The 20900-nt window shown below is 36.6% G+C and overlaps 1 protein-coding gene across 1 annotated transcript; it reads left to right on the top strand.

Moving 5' to 3' along the window:
- Positions 1 to 9877: 9877 nt before the first annotated feature.
- On the top strand, positions 9878 to 20278 carry LOC145611710 (N-terminal acetyltransferase B complex catalytic subunit NAA20). The gene is made up of 7 exons (XM_081667065.1): positions 9878 to 10035; positions 10338 to 10432; positions 10533 to 10623; positions 12054 to 12186; positions 13200 to 13269; positions 19689 to 19749; positions 19864 to 20278. Exons 2-7 carry the CDS (start codon positions 10355 to 10357, stop codon positions 19953 to 19955), a joined length of 525 nt encoding a protein of 174 aa, XP_081523191.1. The 5' UTR covers positions 9878 to 10035; positions 10338 to 10354; the 3' UTR covers positions 19956 to 20278.
- Positions 20279 to 20900: the final 622 nt, after the last annotated feature.

The following is a 20900-nucleotide window of genomic DNA, read 5'->3' as shown; positions in this document are numbered from 1 at the left end:
CCATGGATCTTGCGGTAATTCCTAATGTGAGCGAATATTATTATAAAGATTTTGAGCATTTCTTTAATCTTAAAGACAGGGATCTAACAAATATCGTAGATGGAACTGTAGTTAATCTGAAAGAATTTGCACGCCATTACTTTGATAGATCATATTCTGAGTCTTTTCATGTTTATAGGAGGAGAGATTTCCTCTTTTGCATGTTTAGCCAATATCTTCTCACTAGTGGAAATAATCGTGAGGATCAAGCAATTTTATTGTCTGTCATGGAACAAATTGAATCAGGGAGGAATCCAATGCCATTAATTGTTGGAGAAACTATGCTTAGTTTGGATGAATTAAAGAAAAATCCAAAAGCACCTTTTCGAGGCTCTCCAATTTTATTATAGTTAGAAAAATAATATTTTTAATTACAGAAATCAAAAACATATATTTTTGTATAGTAATACTAATTATTTGCATTGAATTTTTTCAGATGTGGCTAATGGAGAGGGTAGAATTAATTAGTCCTCTTGACAATATTGACAAATATACACCAAATTGCTTTTAGGCGAAAGAAACGCTTTTCCATAAAGATGGGCCACCGGGAGTGGAGCAAAATATTTGCCTCTTGTGATTTTGCCATCAAGTGGGTCATCCCTTGGTGGAAAATTGAGAAGATGGTTGGTGTCAACAAGCAACCCTTCTGTCGTCATCCTAGCTTATCCAAATTGACTTTTTATTAATCCTGTAGGGTAAAAAGGCAGTATGGCCTTGCTCAAACCGTTCCTTCTGGAGATCTTCGTCGTCCTTATGAATTTCATTTTTCACAAGACATAGAGAGGTTTGATACTTATTGGAGTGCTAAGCCTTTATGGGAAGTTGTTACCCAAAAGGTTCCTCCTTCTTTGTCTAAGGATGTGAAGCATATTGGTTACTTGATAGGCCTAAATAAGACAAGAAGAGAGTTCAAAATAAAACCAACGTGAAGAATCGTCTGGGAGACAAGATAGCTCCTGTTAAGGAACGCCTAGGTGAAAAAGTTGAATTTAAAACTCCTATTATGCCTAAGAAGAAAAACACTACTAAAGGCAAAGAGAATAAAAAAGCTGACTCTACAGAAAAGAAAGTGTGGGTAGAGATGAAACATGGTGTGATGGCTAAAGGAGAAACTAACGACACCAAAATTGAATACAGATTCCCTAAAGGATGCTTGCTAGGAAAAGTGATGGATAAAGAAGAAGAAGCTGACAAGAATTGGAAGAGGGCAAAGAAAGAGAAGAAAGATTAGAGCATTGCTTTACTTTCAATTCATTCGACAATTTAATTTTTAAGTTAATTTATTTTTTAAGCTTTCATTTAAATTTCATCAATAATGTAATTTTAATTTATTTTTTTTATTAATGCAATTTTCAGCTTTTTAAATTAAATTAACATTTACATTTTAATTTCCATTAAAGCAATGAAAACACTTAATTATTTTTCTGAAAATTATTCGAGTACGGAACTAAAAAATTTCCAAAATACACCGAAATTTGCCCAGTTTAATGCAGAAAAATTGGCGCTGCAGTTTTAAGTCTGTCGCAAGATGCTGCTGTTCGTCGCCTAGCGCTGCACCTTATCGCCAAACGCTGCAGTTTTCGGCTGACGCTGATGTATGTCGTCACGCGACTGCTTTTCTGGAATGCTTTGGTCTTGGATTCGTCACGCTGATTGTTCCGAGTGGACTTATTGATGTTGGGATGCGAGATTTGTAAAAATTAAAGTGGCCGCACCCTATAAGGGTTGCCTACGTATCCTTTCCTAAGGGATCAGGCCAAACGTAGCTCTCTTGAGTATCCTACTCAAGTAATTATGGGTAGTTATTCTTAAGTTGGTCAAGATTTGTCATGTTTTAGAGCTCATTGCCATCCATATCAGTTAGTTTTGCAGCATCTCCTGATAGGATAGTTTTGACAATATATGGTCCAGACCAGTTACGCCTAAACTTGCCTCTTGGATCCAAAACATTTTTCCTTAATGCCTTTAACACCAAGTCTCTTACTTTGATGTTTCTTGTCTTGACTTTCTTGTTGAAGTGAATAACCATATGAGTTTGATAACATTGAGTATGATGTAGAGCCTCTAGTCAGTTTTGTCAAGTAGAATTAGATCTTCATATCATGATCTAGTCCATTCTACTTCATCGAGTTTGCTTTCCAACACGATGCGTAGGGAAGGTATTTCTAGCGCTACTGGTTGTACGACATCCATCCCATAGACTAAGGAAAATGGCATATTTCCTGTTGACGAGCGAATTGACGTACGATAACCCCACAGAGCAAAGTGGAGTTTGTTAGGCCAATCCTTGTAATTTTCTGTCATCTTCTCGATGATAGTCTTTAAATTTTTATTAGCTGCTTCTAATGCACCATTTGCCTGAGGTCTGTATGGAGAAGAGTGGTGATGTTGAATACCATACTTTTGTAACAATTCTTCACATTCTGCTTGAAAGTGAGTTCCATTGTCACTTATCATTTCATGTGGGACTCCATATCGACAGATAATGTTTCTTTCGATAAAGAGTGCTACATGTTTTGAAGTGAGTTTTGCATATGATTTTGCTTCAACCCATTTAGTGAAGTAGTCAATTGCTACTAATATGTATTCATGACCTCTTGTTCCTGGAGGAGTAATTTTTCCAATAATATCTATTCCCCATGTTGAGAATGGCCATGGTAATGTATAGGTGTAGAGGAGAGACGGAGGAACATGTTGCAAGTTAGCATATATTTGGCATTTAGGGCATCTTTTGACATATTGATGACAGTCCCTATTCATGGTAGTCCAATGATACCCTTCGCGCATTATCTTTTGGACTAGTATTTTGCCATTTACATGTGTTCCACATACTCCTTTGTGGACTATTCTCATAGCCCTTTGGGCTTCCTTTTTGCCTACACATAGAAGAGCTCGACCTTTAGGTACTCTTTCATGTAACTCGTTGTTAATGAGCACATATAGGGAATGTAATACCTCGTATTTTTATACGTATTTTAAATAAAATAAGTATTTTGAGAAGTATTTAATTAAATTAAATTGTTTTATTTAAAGTATTTTAATTATTTATTTTAAATAAGTTTGAAAATACTTATAAAAGGAAAGTTTATTTAATAAATTAATTTAATTAAGTTGGGGTTTAATTTAAGGAAAGTTTTATTTTAGTAAAGTTTTACAAGGGAAGGGATTAAGAAAATTAAAAGAGGAAAGTTTAGGGAGAAGGGTTTCTAGAGACGGGGTATAAATATTCAACACTTGAGGCAAATCAGACTTTGCCCAGAGTGGAGAAAACCCAAGGTAAACTTCTCTCCCTTTTCTCTTTATTTTCCTTTTTCTTTTTCTTTCCCCTTTTCCCCTTCCCCCTTCTCAACACCACCCTCCCTCACCGCCGACCACCAGTAGCAGGTGGTCGCCGGCCGCCAGCAGCGTCAGCCGCCGGCAACAGACAACCACCGCTGGCAGCTGGCGTGGTGGCTGTCGCTGCCACCTCTTCCTTTCGAATAAAATAAATAAATTTTGAAACTTTGTTTTAAAATTAATTTAATCCTAGATATAAATATTAATTATAAGTTTTGGGATTTGATTTTTGATGTTTGATTATGAGTAGTATGTTAATTAATTTTCAGATTATGTTTTTAATTAAAAAGCCCTAATTTTTGAAACCCTAGGTTCTTGATTTATAAATTATTGAAGGCTTATGATGTATAATAGTTTAAATATTTGATTAAAGTGTTTTAAGGCTTATTTACAGAAAGTTTTAATTAAAATATAGTGCTGGAATTTTTAGTAGAGCATTTAAAATCAAGTTTCTTCAAGGAAATTTAATTACCCATTAATTGGGATTAAAGTATGATGTTTTGAAATATAATTTCAGCTTATTTTAATTAAATTATGAGGGGTTTTATAATAGTATATATTGCTGGAAATTTGTGTAGAGTGGATTTTAATACTCTTTTATGATTTTAAATTTTATGAGACTTTGAAGTGAGCGATTTTTATTAGTTGTGGCGATTTTAAGATCGTATTCAAAGTTCGTTCGCGTACTTAGCATAATTATGTTGATGTAGTAGCATGCTAAATGTGTTTGATTGATTACAAGTAGTATCATGCTAGGTTTGGAAGGGAAATTATGATTTGGATGTTATTGGTGATTGGATTATGAAGCATGATTTATTTGTGATGGATTATTGAATGGAAAATAATAGTTTGGAATATTATTTATGAACCACATACTTATTTATGGCATGTTAGAGAGCATGTTTAATTAAACTAAATGTTTAATTTGGTTTGGAATATTGAAAAGAAATTTTATTATGGTTCATATAATTTTTATTGATGTTATAAGCATGAGGAAAGAGATATATAAGTGTCTATGTACACGAGGAATAAATTGTATGTTGGTGCCTTAGTGCACTTAAGGTGTTTTTAACACTGAGGGATAGGATTTGTGGTGCTTTATGCGCTTAAGGTGTCATTGGCACCGAGGTAGAATTAAAAAGGATTCAACATTAAATATTATGTGGTCACTAATTATTCAAGAATTAAATTAGTATATTTGATTGTTTGACTAATTATTGTTGATTGAATGGTTATGGTTTGAGAGTCATCACCAAGTTTAATAATTTGTAAATAACGTAAAGTGAAAGAGATTATGCACCAAAACTCTTGGAACATGTACACCTTGAGTATGAACATATGGGGGGAGTTATGTGACTTTATATTTGATCATAACTTCTAATGGAGTATAGGACGCTGTACATTCCTTTTATTATTATTATGCGCAGGAATTCCGCCACCTATGAGTGGTTATTGATGTTGGCACGGTTAGCTCCCGTGTCAGTAACCTCAATTTATTTGGGGGAGGTTGAGTGGGAAACCTGTTCGATGCATAGTCAACATTAAATAAATTATGTAGTTACTAGTGAGAACTTTTATTGAATGTTGTATGCTTGAAAAATAGGTGCAACAAGGTAAGTTGTGTGTTGATAGGAAATTGCATGTTAGTATGTTATGTATGCTTATGTACTCAGTGCTGATTGTGTGTTTTGTGTGTTTGTTGGCCTTGTCTTTATCTTTTCCCTATGATGACCCATTTTTAATGGAGAGTAGTGGAAACAAGTAGAGATAAGCTTTTCAAGTGATGAAGCATATTCACGAATGGCATGAGTGAAGAGCGAATCATGCTAGTTTCTATAAGTATATGAATGTGTTATTGCTTTATTTATTTATGACTTTATTATTATGCGTGACTAATGAAAAGGGTTTTGAGTTCGGTTTGTTTTAATAAGGGCCTACAATGGTTCCAAGTTGTAGGTTGATTATATTTTACTTCGTTTGACTTGGTTTGACTTTACTTTCGTTGATTGACTTTTCAAGTTGACTTGGTTTGATTTGTTTTGAAATTAGTCTTCCGCTGTGTGTCTTTGATATTTGCCTTAACCGTTTTCACGGTTGCGGTAATGTCTTAGATATTCCTATTTAAAGTTTTAAACAGGGCAAAACAGGTATTTTAAAAGAAAGGAATTTCTAGGTTGTTACAGAAAGTGTGTGGACTATACTTGACTCGTGAGTGTTTAAGTGATATTATAAGACTCGTGGTATGATCGTATGGATAGACATGTGAATAGTAACCAAAATGACTGACGCGAGGACCAAATTAGCACGGAAGACTAAAAAAAAGTTGACTAGACTTATTCCTTGGGCACCGTGACATGGAAAACTGTACCGTGTCGCGGTACAACCTGTCGTGACACGACACTAATTGTCGTGATGCGGCACTAATTGCCGTGACGCGACACTAATTGTCGTGACGCGGCATTTCTGTCGTGGTGCGGTGATCAGTTCCAGGTGTTTTTGTGTTTTTTTTTTTCAGTATTTTTTATTTTAGTGTTTGTGCTAATACTAAGTGAGTACGGTCCATTATAGACAAAGAAAACTCGTTAAGGTTAAGATCAAAACGATCACCATAGGGCACGTAGGCACAATGAAGCAAAGAAGAGTTCACAACCTAAGTTCAAGTTCAATGTTCCACTATGGTCAAGTTTATTTGGTGTCAAAAGGGTACCATGGTTAAGAGTTTAGACGCGTTAGCAAGGCAGTCTCCCTTAAGGGTGTATGCCAACGGGCGGCTCCGCGAGTTCGTGATGAAATTGAACTTGACTCCATGGTTTGGGTGGATTTAATAGCTCGGATGAACCTTTATTGCCATGAGCGTTTTTAGGTCGATAGAGCTTAAACCCCCTGGGGCTAAGACGTATGTAGAACACACACGTTTTTTCAGAAAAATCGAAGGAAGCTAACTGCGATAAGAGAAATAAGGCCACTGGAAGGATTTCAAGAATGTCGCAACAGGTTAGAATATACCGCGTCACAGTGCTGGACACCGCGTCACGGTGCCCTGCGCCGTGACACGGCAAGCTCTGCCGTGGCGCGACAGTCAGGAAATCTAACTGGTGCCCCTATTTTCTTCGTTCACGACTAGGTTATCCAATTTTTCCTACGTGATAGACCTGAAATACGACGTTAAAACGTTTATGCATATGCAAAAATGCCAATTTAATCACAAGAATATTTTCAAGAATATTTCAAGTCTCATCCACTCATCTTAATTAAATACCGATCACTCAAGTCGATAAATAACCAAGAATTTTCCCTAGTGGAGTCGCCAAATTGTAGGCGTCATTGAAGTGCACCTACGTTAAGCATGTGTGAATATGCTTGGCATTCATAGGAAGTGGGAATTGACATGTACGATAGGGACAACGAAAGTAGGGAGCCGCCCAACAAGTTTTTAAGGAACTTGTAAACCGTTCACGGATCATAAATGGCAACCACAATAAAGGGACAATGAAAGGCAACAATGATTGACCCGTGAAGGTTACACCCCATTCATAATCATACAAAATATATTAGAATAAACATTTATATTGGAAGCAATTTAACAATAAATTGTTAGTCAAATCAAATATATATTAACCTAATCATAATACTAGCAATATAAAAATAAAATAAGCAGTTAAATTAATTAATTACTCGCATTACGCGTATTCCTTAAATTTGCTACATCATGAATAAATTGTTAGTAACTTCAATAAAAATATTAATCAAATTGAAATAATTAAATTAAATAAAAAGTAGAGTTGATTTGGTCCAAACCCTCGGTTAATTTTACCTTTTTGCGCCTTGGTTTAAGGACAAAATCTCAGGTCAAATATGGACTCATTGGAGTGCTTAGGGGAAGTATTTTGAGAGAATAGGGTGACTAGTATTTAGGCTAAAGAGGGAGAAGAAAAGGATTTTGTGATCAACCTTGTTGATGATTGAAAAAGGGGTGATATGACCTCTATTAATAAAGAAAAAAGAAGGGTCAAAGAATCAAGAAAAGATCAAATTCGAATCGGGATAAAACTCTTGCGATAGACAGCAGTTTTGGCGGTTTTTGTTTTTATCATATCTTTTGATCTAGAAATCTGAATAAGATAAATAATATGTCATTAGAAAGGTCTTGAGATCTAATTTCTAACCCAATTGGAAAAGATTAAAATATTTTGTAAAATAAAAGATATGGCCTAAATAGTGGGACAGTGTCAGTTTTGGATAAAGTTTGGTATTTCAATCATATCTTTTTCGTCATAGCTCGTAATTTATATTGTAATATATCATTGAAAGATAATTTAAAGGGCTATTCCACCATTTAATATTTGGATAAAAAATATGAGGCACGAAAATCATATCTGACTATCTTTGAGCGTCTCTCAATTCCAATAAAATTAGGAGTTTCAAAAAGAGTAGTTTTATTCAATTTCAAACTCTTTAATCTTATCTTTTCAAAAGGGATAATTAAGATCTTTTAGAAACTTATAGAAGCTTCTAATTAATCCTAATTGGTTTAGGAATGGGATTAAAGCTTTTGGACCCTCTACATGATCATTGGGTTGTAGGTAAGGTGGGCTTAAGTTCGGTTTAGGCTCAGTTTAGTATTTTGATTATAACTTATTCGTTATAACTCGGATTTGGGTTTATAATATATCGTTGGAAAGTTCTTTTCAACCCCATCCAACTATACAATCATTGGACCTAGATTATGGACCAAAATAAACTAGTCTAAAAGTATTTATAAAAAAGACACGAAATGAATGATTTTAAGGGACGCAAAATGAATTATTTTGTGTTTAAAGACATGAAAAGAGGAAAAATAAGTTATGGTTTGGGGAAATGGGATAGGAATTGGGTTGGTTTATAAAATGTATTGGGATTGAATATGGATTTAAGTACTCCAAGATTAAATACTCAACTAGACCAATAATGACGGTGAAAGGTTGTTCATCATCAGGTTTGGTTTTGGGGAGATTTATGTGTCTACAATAAGATATAATTTCAGTGAAATTAAGGGCAACTTTGGTTATATTTAACCCATGTTTTTGTTCATCCTAAATATTAAGGAAAAATAAGTTCATATAAGTTCTGACTTGTGACTGGGGTTAATAAGGATTACCCAAGTTTAGATTACAACTAAAATAATAAGTTTCAGCATTGTATAATATCTGTTTGGTCGGGCCTAGTCCATGTCCAAAGTCCAATGTATCAGAAATGACGAAAATACCCCTCCATGACCCAGCCCATCATTAGTCATCATAAATTACAAGTTTACCCCTAACATGTCCACCAAAGTACAACTTTGCCACTTGAAAGTACATCTTTAAGAATCTCTCAAAGGATTAACGATGGTAACTTTTTCTAATTATCTCTCATTTGGTATCTACTTTCTCCATCTAAAACTACACACTCTCTCTCTACTTTCTCTCACTCGAAAGTACAATTCGCTGACTTAAGCATCCGAGGGGCTTTCTCGGGTCATACCCCCGGGGCAGCTAACCTTCTCTTTCTTGCAGGCCGAGTCTTTAGACGTTCTTGGAAGGCAGAGCTCTGGGACTTTTCTAAGAACTTTTGGACAATAGGTTTTAGACTCTAGGACCTCTTGTTACCCTACCATTATCAGGAGCATTATGTTTCAAGAAATAGGTGGCACCGTTTGTGGGGTTGCAAACAAAAAGCTATGGTGAACACTAGGCGTCCCCGATATAAAGATGCTACTAGACAAGCTCCGGTTCTCTCGGCTCGGCATAATCATGTAGTCGAGGAGATTATACCCCAAGCTCGAAGCGAGCCCGTCGGTGAGGTGACTAGCCCTCATGTAGTCACTCGTCAGGATTTAGAGTAGTTGGCAACCTAAATCAACTAAAATCTTGAAGAGAGCTTGAAGGCAGATGTCAACCAAGGCGGAACCGGGAGGGAAGGTCTAACTACTGGAGCTATCCCTCACTCTCTGGTAATTCAACATGTTTTTGTTTTCTCTTTTCCTTTTTCCTTATCAGGTTTCAACTTCTATTGTCGTAAATTTTCCTCCTTTAATCTAATTTCAGTATGCACTTTCAACTGTTCACCCATGCTTAAAATGCACTCTCAGAAGCCACTGCTTTGCCCTTACACTTAACTTTTTTTTTTCCTCTCTCACACACTAGGTAGTAATTAGCAACATTACTTTAAAGGTAGTAATTAAAAACTTTTATTTTTACAATTACTAGTAGTAATTGACAAGACGCCTTTTTTTGAGGGAGAAAAAATAATAAGGGTAATGCTATATGTAGCCCTAAGGGCTATATATAAGCATTAAATACATTCTTGAAAATTATATAAAATTAGGAATTTATGACAAAAACACGCTTAAATTAGTGTAATTAGTGTTTATATTTTGATGATTTCTTAACTTTTTACGATTTTCAAGTGTAAATTTAATGCTTATATATAACCCAAGGGCTATGTATAGCATTTTCCAAAAAAATAATTACTATGAAAATTTGCTATTTGCATTAGTTTGTTCGCATTTTGATATATCTTACTCGTCTTCGGCTGCTCACCGCCACATTTTTTCCGGCGACATTGACGAACCCTCTTGCTCATCTTCGCCCTCTTTTCTTGTCAAATTGCGCAAGTTTTCTCATTTTTATCAATCCTCAGGTTTTTCAATGCACCCATTTTCATCAATTTTCCATTTACTTCTTATTATTCCCCTAACTTGATTATATATGTAATTGATGATATTCCCCTAAATTCATTGCAATTAGATGCTTCGTTTTCTGGGCAATTCTTTTTGTAAACCCTAATTCTCATTCATCTTATGTACCCTATATTTTTAGTGGATTTTTCTCAAATTGATTCTAGTTTCCACCTTTCTGGTTTGATTTCTGGTATATCTGTATATTTTCAATCATTTGGGTAATATTAATCTGCCTTTATTTTGGTTTTCTTCTTGTTTACAGAAGTTTCTTGTAGTATAATGACAACCATTCGTAAATTTTGTTGCAATGATCTTCTTCGCTTTGCTTCTGTAAATCTGGATCATCTCACTGAAACTGTAAGTAAATTCATTCTGAGCTTATTTAGCACACCTAATTCTGTGGTACTGAGACATTGACAGATATTCATTTATGTGGCAATTTCGCGACTTTGAGCAGTTCAACATGTCATTTTACATGACCTACTTGGCGAGATGGCCGGATTATTTCCATGTTGCTGAAGGCCCTGGCAATCGAATTATGGGTTACAGTATGTTTTCCATCTATACCTCTCCTATAGATGCATTGGTTTGTACTTCTTGATGTTCATGATTGCGTGTACTTTGATCACCGTTTGCCATTCTCTCGTGGCCATTTTATAATGACATACTTGGTTGGTCATTGATGGCTTTTTTAAAATGGAAATCACAATCAGTTTTAGGTTGGTTTTCCTTGGATCCTCTTAGAATGCTTCTTGAAAAAGAGAACAAAAATCGAGTACTTATAATTCTTGCATATGTGTTCTCTTCTATGGTTATAACATTTCTCTTCTCCCTTCTTGGATTTTGAGTATGAATACGGCAAAGTAATTGATTAGTAAAGGCCTCTTATGAAAATTATTTGTCGGCTGATTCACTAGTTAGTAGTTTATAGTATTAGCTGTTTTTTTTTGAGATGTTTGGAAATATTAGATACTTTAAAGATATTTGGGAAAAAATAGTTGTTCACATTGTTAATATGTGAATATGACCACTTTGTTCAATTTTTGATTGAAAGGAGACCAGAAAATCTACTATACTACGCTTTTGACTTATGAAAGGGCTCTTATCCTGCTAATTGTAGGCCTTTTTAAAAAAAAAAAAAAAAAAATTAATTAGCATTAATAAGCTTAAAGCCAGAAATCAACAGAACTAATTAGTTATAAGCCATTTTTGCAAACAAGGCCATAACAAACACCCAAAATTATACCAAATTAAGCATGAGTGTGAATTAAAGATAGTATAATAATTGCTTCTTTTAATATAATAGTCATGGATGTCTAAATAAGCTGTCATAATTCCTGAAATGTAAATTGGTCTGTCTTGGATTCTATACTTATGAATAATGAAGAAAGGGAAGAAGAGACACAAACTATAACTATAATAGAAGGTTTTAGAAATATTTTTGTCAAAACATGTGAAAATCTGAATAGTGATCTGGGGCAATGTGACAATTACTTCAAGGTGTAGTGAGCAGTCAATGAAGTTAGGTTGTTTTCTCTTTAATCTCATGCATTTCATCATTTTGTGGTTCTGCGTAGTACGAGGATTGACATGTGGTGGATGCCAGCACTATAATTGACTTAAAATGATTGCACGTAGTTAATATTTGTTTGGTTTGTTTTATTAATGTGCCAAAGTCCATCCTGATAATGGAAATCTTTCGACATGCCATCTTGAAACTAAAAAGTTGCATTATCCATACTCTAGAAAGAAGCTCTATGATACTTATTATATTTCACTGGTTAAATTATTCCTGATACTATTAGCTGTAAGATGGTGGATATACTTATGGACTTGCAATACTTGTGCTGCTTGCCTCCTTGGATGGTTTGGCATCTGTCATTAATTGTTTGCAAGTGAATAATTATACCCTCTTATGCTGTAACGATTTTTTTTTAATTAATTTTTATTGTAACTTTCTTCTGCCTAATTGCTGTAGTTATGGGAAAAGTTGAAGGCCAGGGTGAGTCTTGGCATGGTCATGTTACTGCAGTGAGTGTTGCACCAGAGTATCGCCGACAACAGTTAGCTAAGAAGTTGATGAATTTACTGGAAGACATCAGTGACAAAATGTAAGTATCTTGCTGATTAATAGACTATGTAAGTATTAACTTCTGGAAAGCCATCAAAATCCTGCGTGGAGGCATTAATACCATAAGGGAATATTCTTTTTCTTGAGCCACTCTTTACATGGAATGTGCTTTATGGATATTGGATTGATTATAGTTTAGTGCTTTACTGCTTTAGTCCTCTGAAAAAAAAAATCTTTTTAATAATACATAGAGACCATTTGGATCAATTGGATGAATTCATGTGACTTCAGTGTTTCTAAAATATATATTTTGCTTTCTTTGCAATGGCCATATATTTGGCAATGTGGTGAGTAAAACCAAATGAAAGATGCCATACTTAATATCTAACACCTGATGGAGTAGTGGATGGGATACATGGAATTTTAGTCTTTGTATATATGAGTTGATGAGTCATGTTTAAATCTGATTGTTATTATCTCATTGCATATAATTTAATAATGTTTTGTTTCTGCACCTTGATTCTTGAAGTATACTGAAACAATCTTTTGGTGCATATTTTCTCGTTTTTTCTTCTTAATGGAAGGGGTATTTCAAACATAGAGGCTAAGAGCACAATCTTGTAATAAACCTTTAAAAATGTGCAAGTGAAAGGTAATGAAATTTTATTTGAGACTATAATACTGTACACAGTTAAGCACATGAGCCCAGAGTTATAATCATGAAGTGCAAATAAGCTGAGCTAACTCGATCGTTGGGCTGTTAGAGTTTGCTTTCCTTAAGCATTATGGCTTTTTACTAAACTGAGTTTTCCTCAGTCGAGCATAGTACACTTCTTGTTCTACTGAACCATAATTTGTTTGAAGCTCAAGCATAGCAAGCAATTCATAGACTTAGTTTGCCTTTATGGTTTTGTTATAGTTTGTGGGTATTTGTGTGTTCTGTTCCATGGTGTTTTTTTTTTTTTTTTTTTCAAGCAGATGTATAGAACTGTTAAAACTAGTCAGATATTGCTCAGATTTTCCCCTATTGACAAGATTTGTTTTGCTTCTCAGTGATAAGGCTTACTTTGTTGACCTTTTTGTCCGGGCATCAAATGTACCAGCTATAAAGATGTATGAAAAAGTAAGTATCCTTGACTTCATTATGCACTTGTTTAGTTCTGGTTTCTGTTTAAAAATTAAAATGCTTTACATGGAGCCTTTGTTCAATTTCATGCTTCTCTCTGTTGTACTAGTCATGAATTAGTTCTACTGGCCCTCTTTCTACAGCTTAACATTTGCATTGATGTGATGCCTCAACCTACTCCATCATATGGCTGATTTCTTTTGTTGTTTAACGTTTTTATAAAAGGCATGTGGCCAGGATATATCCGTAGTTATGAAAAAAAGAATATTATTTCTATAATAGACTAGTATACTTCAGAGGTGGATAGAGTGTTACCAACCTATCAATTTATAACCTTTTTTTGTCTCAATATTTAAAGCTTAGGAAAAGAAAGGGTCAGTCTTGTCGAACTCATGTGAGGCAGTGAATTAACCACCAAACGCTATTTTTTAAATAAGCTAAGCTCAATTGTTGAAGAGTTTTTGATACTAAGGTATCAATATTAACTACTGTAAGACTGAAAAGGGTAAACTCAATGATACATAGGCCTAAGTCAAGGGCTACACCGCTCAACTTGATCATGAAATCGCAAACAAACATAGGGATATAAGCATTTTTAGTATGAATTAGGACAAAGTACCCAACTACTCTGTTAACTAGAAGAAATAGCTTAAATCATGATCTCCACCATTTTTTCATGTGATAAGTCATATTTCAAGTGGCAAAACCATATGATTGATTACATTAACGATTCCATGGTCTAGATTTTCTAATTTTTTTGGTCTCAGTCAAATAAGTATAAGGGAGCTTACAACTCAACATCATTAGCGGATCCTTGGTTGGGGAGACCACCGTTTTTTAATCCATGGATATAGAAAATAATGACTAAAATTAAGTTCCTATAGATGTGATCTCAGACTCAGCCCACCATCCCTCCGTACTGGTGCCGAGACGACACGATCTGGATGGACACAAAATCCGGGTCGGACCCTCAGAAAAGGGAGTGGACTCATCAGTTATGAACCCTAGATCTTTAATTGAGGGTTGTATTTACCAAAACTAGAGCTGGTTTGGTTTTCTCTGGTCATTTATTCAGTTTTAAATTATGAGTTGAAAGAGAAGATCTGAATGCTAATCTGTGGGAAACATGGCTATGCAGTAGTTTCCTGTTAGATAACTGATGATAAGCGTGCGTGAGTCGAAGCATTTTTGAAGAGGTGTAGTATGCATGTTGTAGGCGTACTGGCTGCACCTTATGCCTCTAGTTTGTGCCTAGGCTCTAATACCCCTATTGCCTCAGTGGGCCTTGACTCCTTGAGCTTTTAAAACATTATTCACAAGCTTCTGGTACATTGTACAAGATGGTTTCTTGGAACTTTGACTAATTACCTATGGTAGTGGCTTGCTTTTTTGCATTGTGATTGTGAGACGGATTTGAGAATTCTATGAAAACTCAAGCAACCTGAACAAGATTATTTCTTTCCCTTGCTTGAATTTGTCGGTTGTTTAAAGTTTCATTCTGTTAGTAAGATACAATCTAGATTTACTATTAAACATTTTGCAATGGTAAATTAAACCTGATTAGAGTAGAGCACTACAAACTTAATTTCCATGCTCCAAAATGGTTAGAATACTTTTGACTTGCAGAATGAGTTTAACGAGTCTTTAGTTAGATAGATTCAAATTCTTTCAACTATTCTTTCTGTGTGAAGAAATAATGAGAAGTATGGAAGAGGATAAGAGGGGGAATCAATCAAAGCCTTAACCCACATGTGGGGTCGGTTGCATGAACCAAAAGTGATTATTCTGTGTAGTCATTGACAAAAATCTTCCTCCTCTATCCCTTCTGATCCAATGCCTCATCTTCATGCGAATCCATATACTTCACATCCTTCCTAATTCCTTCCAACCAAGTCAATTTCGGTCTTCCTCTCCCTCGTTTAACCCCTCCATGGTCCCACTCTTCCAACCGGAATAATAGATTTTATGCTATGAATACATCATCTTTTTTAAATAGGTGTATAGCCACCAGAGACTCACAGAGTAATAGATGTAAAGCCACCAGAGACTCACAGAGTAAACACAATCTACTCTGTACTACATACCTTGTATATAGCAGTCCACTTCAGCTTTCCCTCTATTTTCATTCGTTTTAAATTATTCATCGTTGAATAGAAAAATCCTTGCCCCCCTTTATTATTCTTCATAAAGGTCCTGTGTGACTATCATCTGCCTAGCTGATGCTAAGAGTCACACTGCCTAGCCTGATGCTTGGGCGGAAATAGTTGTTAGACCCAGAATCTCCTGAAATCAATCAATCAATCAATCAATCAATCAAAGCCTTAATCCCAAAAGTGGGGTCGGCTAACATGAACCAAATTTGATTATTCCGTGTAGTCATCAACATAAATCTTTCTCCTCCATCCCTTACGATCCAAAACTTCATCCTCACGTAAATCCATGCACTTCATATCCTTCCTCACTCCTTCCAACCAAGTCATCTTTGGTCTCCCTCTTCCTCGTTTAATCCCTCCATGGTCCCACTCTTCCACTCTTCGCACCGGTGCACCCTCGGGTCTCCGTCTTACATGTCCAAACCAACGCAGACGATTTTCCCTTAATTTATCTACAATGCCCGCCACACCTACTTTCTTGCGAATAACCTCATTTCTGATTCTATCTCTTAAAGTGTTTCCACACATCCACCTTAACATGCGCATTTCCGTAACCTCCATCTTTTTAATATGCTCTTTCTTAGAAGCCCAACATTCTGTACCATAGAGCAACACTGGTCTTATGGCAGTCCTGTAGAATTTTCCCTTCAACTTTAAGGGAATGCTGCGGTCGCATAGCACTCCCGTGGCCGCTCTCCATTTAAGCCACCCTGACTTAATCCTGTGGGTCACGTCTTGATCAATGTCACCATTCTTCTGGATGATCGACCCTAGGTACTTAAAACATTCACTCATGGTCAAATCCTTTCCATCCAAACTCACCACTTCATTGCTTGTCCCCCTCTGAGTGCCAAAACGACATACCAAATATTCAGTCTTACTCCGACTTAGCTTAAACCCTCTAGATTCCAACCTTTGCCTCCATTGCTCCAACTTGACATTAACCCCATCCTTAGTCTCATCCACCAAAACGATATCATCTGCGAACAGCATACACCATGGAACCTCATCTTCAATTGGTCTAGTTAATTCGTCTAGAAACGTTGCAAAAAGAAAAGGGCTTAATGCAGACCCTTGATGCAATCCGATTGTAATAGGGAAATCTTTTGTCAACCCTCCGCATGTCCTCACATTTGTTGACACATCCCGATACATATCCTTAACTAGGTCTACATACCTTCGTGGGATACCTTTCTTCAACATTGCCCACCAAAGTATCTCTCTTGGCACCTTGTCATATGCCTTCTCTAAATCAATAAAGACCATATGAAGATCTTTCTTCTTTACCCTATAAAACTCCATCATTTGTCTTATCAAATGGATTGCCTCCATAGTAGATCTCCCAGGCATAAAACCAAATTGGTTATCTGAAATGCTTGTGCATGCCCTCAACCTTTGTTCAATCACCCTTTCCCACAACTTCATAGTATGGCTCATAAGCTTAATTCCTCGATAGTTAGAACAATCTTGAGCGTCTCCTTTGTTTTTATAAACCGGGACCAAGGTGCTCTTCCTCCAATCTTGTGGGATCCTTGTAGCCGTCCATATCTTGTTGAAAAGGTTTGTTAACCAATCAATACCAATCTTACCCAAACACCTCCACACCTCTATCGGTACCCCATCAGGGCCAACCGCCTTCTTAGGTTTCATCTTCCTCAGTGCAATCTCCACCTCTACTCTCCTAATCCTTCGCACATACTCCATGTTGATTTCTTCATCACTCATAGAGGTATCTCCTATCACAACTCCATTACTTCCATTAAATAATTCATCGAAGTACCCCTTCCACCTGTCCTTGATGCCCTCCTCTTGCACTAGGACCATTTGGTTCTTATCTTTGACACACTTCACCATGCCAATATCCTTCCTTGCCTCTTGTCTTCTCTTTGCCATCTTATAAATGATCCTTTCTCCCTCCTTGGAATCAAGCTTTTCATAAACCTCCTGATATGCCTTTTCTTTTGCTTGGCGAACAGCTGCCTTTGCCTTACTCTTAGCCTCCTTATACGCTGCAAAGGTTTCATCACTCCTACATTTTCCTAAGGCTTGATAGCATTCCCTTTTTTGCTTAATTACTGCTTTCACCTCTTCATTCCACCACGAAGTATCTCTCTGTACCGAAGTTCTTCCCCTTACTTCCCCTAAGACCTCTTTGGCCACTCTTAGGAAACAGTTCTTCATTCGTAACCAGGTCATGTCCGGATCCACCTCTCCATCCCAATCCGCTTCTTCAATTACCTTTTCTGTAAAAACCTTAGCTTTTGCATCCCTTAGGGTCCACCATCTTATCCTTGGTTCTTCTTGTCTAACTTTTTTCTTCGCCTTCTCTTTCAGACGAATAGTCATTACCAATAGCCGGTGTTGGGTGACCACACTCTCCCCTGGGATAACCTTACAGTTTATGCAACTTTGTCTATCTATGCTCCTTGTGAGCAGGAAGTCTATTTGAGTTGCATTTGCTCCATTCCGAAAAGTTATCAAGTGTGAATCCCTCTTCTTAAACCAAGTATTAGCCAAAATTAAATCATATGATTGGGCAAAATCCATAATAGCTTCACCACCGGCGTCCCTCTGCCCATACCCAAAGCCTCCATGGACACTCTCATAGCCATCTCGGCTCGCCCCAACGTGCCCATTTAGATCCCCTCCAATATATAACTTCTCTGAGTGGTGGACACCCTGCACCACCTCGTCTAGGTCCTCCCAAAATTGTCGTTTCTCTTCTGCATCTAAACCCACTTGGGGAGCATAAGCACTGATAACATTCACAATCTCCTTGCCACATAGCAACTTCAGCCTTATCAACCTATCGTTCTTCCGATAGACCTCGATCACCTCTTTTGCCAACCTCTCATCGAGAACCACACCAACTCCGTTCCTAGCTCCACCATTCCTTGTTCTGTGGCTCGTTTCTTGCCCAACATACCATACCTTATACCCCAAAACCAAGCCTCGAGCTCCTTCTCCTGTCCATCTTGTCTCTTGGAGGCACATGATGTTCACGCGTCGTCTTTTCATTACTTCTACCAATTCTGCTGATTTTCCCGTAAGAGACCCCACATTCCAAGAACCAATCCGCAAACTAAATTCTTTTCTCCCACGCTCCCTCCTGATCCCAACTCCAAGTCCTTGATTATTTGACACCACAATTGGGCAATATGGCGCGTCGCTTCTGGGCGACGACCTAGCAACCCTTACATACTTATCACTGCACCCGGGTCTGGGAAGTGCAGCGCGTCGCTCAGTAGGGAACGCCCCAATGGCACGCCCTTGCTCATTTGACACCACACTCGGGCAATGTGGCGCGTCGCTTCTGGGCGACGACCTAGCAACCCTTGCATACTTATCACTACACCCGGGTCTAGGAAGTGCAGCGCGTCGCTGAGTAGGGAACGCCCCCACGAAAATATCTGTTTGGCTCATGTCATGGGATGTGACGAAGTTTTATACTGGCTGTCACTGGCCTACCGTAACCCTCCTCCTTTATCCAGGCTTGGGACTGGCAGCGGGAAACCCACTGGCGGAGTTCAGAATCTCCTGAAATCAACTTTAAAATTTGCCAGAGGCAAGAAGCACGAAACCATAGAGGTTTTCTTTGAACTCATGTAAATGATGTGAACCATTACCTTAGTGTTAGATCTTTGAAGGCCTGGTTGAAGTTATCAGCCTTATTTCATCGGTCAAGTGACTTTTTTGTATGCATATTAGTTTTGAAAAGAACAGTGGTGCTCTCTTGGCTTTAAAACCTCATCCATGCTGGGGAGGATTTAACCCTTTTGTCCCTTTACAAAAAAATTATTAAGCGAAAGAAAATGATATGCCAACAAAAAGATAAGTGCATCAGATATGCTAATAAAAAATGAGATGGAGATTAGAAAAATGGATTAGTAATCATCTTGAGGCTAGTAACATTCCCCCACTTTTTCTTTTTTTCTCTTTCAATTTTTGAAATGAAAAGTATGTGCATTCTGTATAAATGGTTACATTTGATTATGCTCAATATAATACTGTTTGTCCCTTTACAAAAAAATTATTAAGCGAAAGAAAATGATATGCCAACAAAAAGATAAGTGCATCAGATATGCTAATAAAAAATGAGATGGAGATTAGAAAAATGGATTAGTAATCATCTTGAGGCTAGTAACATTCCCCCACTTTTTCTTTTTTTCTCTTTCAATTTTTGAAATGAAAAGTATGTGCATTCTGTATAAATGGTTACATTTGATTATGCTCAATATAATACTGTTTGTCCATGTGTCTCAGCTTGGATATGTGGTGTATAGACGAGTTCTACGCTATTATTCTGGTGAAGAAGATGGATTAGGTAATTTCCTTTACTGTTTAATTATGAATCTCTATGAAAGAGAGCATTTGCATAAATTTGTTAAGCTGTTACAACATTATCTAACACTTATATTTCTTGGTAATTTATTTTCAGATATGAGGAAAGCATTATCAAGGGATGTTGACAAAAAATCCGTTATTCCTCTTAAAAGACCAATAACGCCTGATGAATTAGAGTATGACTAGTGTTTCTTGTCTTTTCAAGTAAACTTGTTGTTTGGTTCAATATTTTAGTTTACAATAGAGGCATGTGATTGATGCGAGTCACGTGCTTTAAGGATATGAGATTTCAATCTGAATGTAATTGTGAGACTTTTTCCTCATATGTTTCATTGGCTAACTGTATGTCCTTCACTCCTTTGTATCCAATTCGACCTAGTGTTATTGTGGAGTGGTATTTATGTAGAAGTAGAACCCCATTTTTACTCTTATTATGCAATTGACACATTTTCAATACGGAGTACATTTTAATTAGTGAGAGAACTGTATATTTGGTTATTCCTTTTGTCTATGTCTTGTGTGATAAGTAATGGAATATTTGTGGCCACAATGGTGTGGAAAGGATTGGTAGTTAGATTTAAGCGTTGCAAAAGTGGCAAGATCTAGATGTTGATTTGACTCCTTTAGTTACTCGAATTTGGTTTTGCCTTGCAAGAGATGCAATGATAGAGTGGTTGATGCCCTATCTACTCACCTGCTGCCCCTAGATATCTCCACAACTCACTAAGTAGCCACACATCATGCACCACACGACAAGCCCCACTCGGCATCCTAATTTGACGCTTAACTTGTGTTGATAGGATACACCAAGGCCATAACTGTGAAAACACGCCTCTTAGTGTTGCACCACTTAGCCAAGCACATCCCTTAGTGATGGTGTTGCACCACACTTAACCAAACATGTTTCTTAAATAGTGCTAACATTGCATCGCACTTTGCCAAGCATGGCCCTTGTACCTAGCCTCCAAGGTTACACAGCTTAGTTTTCTCTTTTTGTAATTTTTAGGGATAACATCAAACCCAAATTACTTGATTCTAAATTTCTAAGCTTTTTTTTTTAATTTTATTTTTATTTTATTTTTAGTTTAAGCTTTAAAATATTCTCTACTTAATTTCTAAGCTTTATATGTA

Source organism: Chenopodium album, chromosome 3 (genome assembly GCF_948465745.1).
Source record: "Chenopodium album chromosome 3, dcCheAlbu1.1, whole genome shotgun sequence".
Lineage (NCBI taxonomy): Eukaryota > Viridiplantae > Streptophyta > Magnoliopsida > Caryophyllales > Amaranthaceae > Chenopodium > Chenopodium album.
This window is presented reverse-complemented; position numbering and strand designations above follow the sequence as displayed.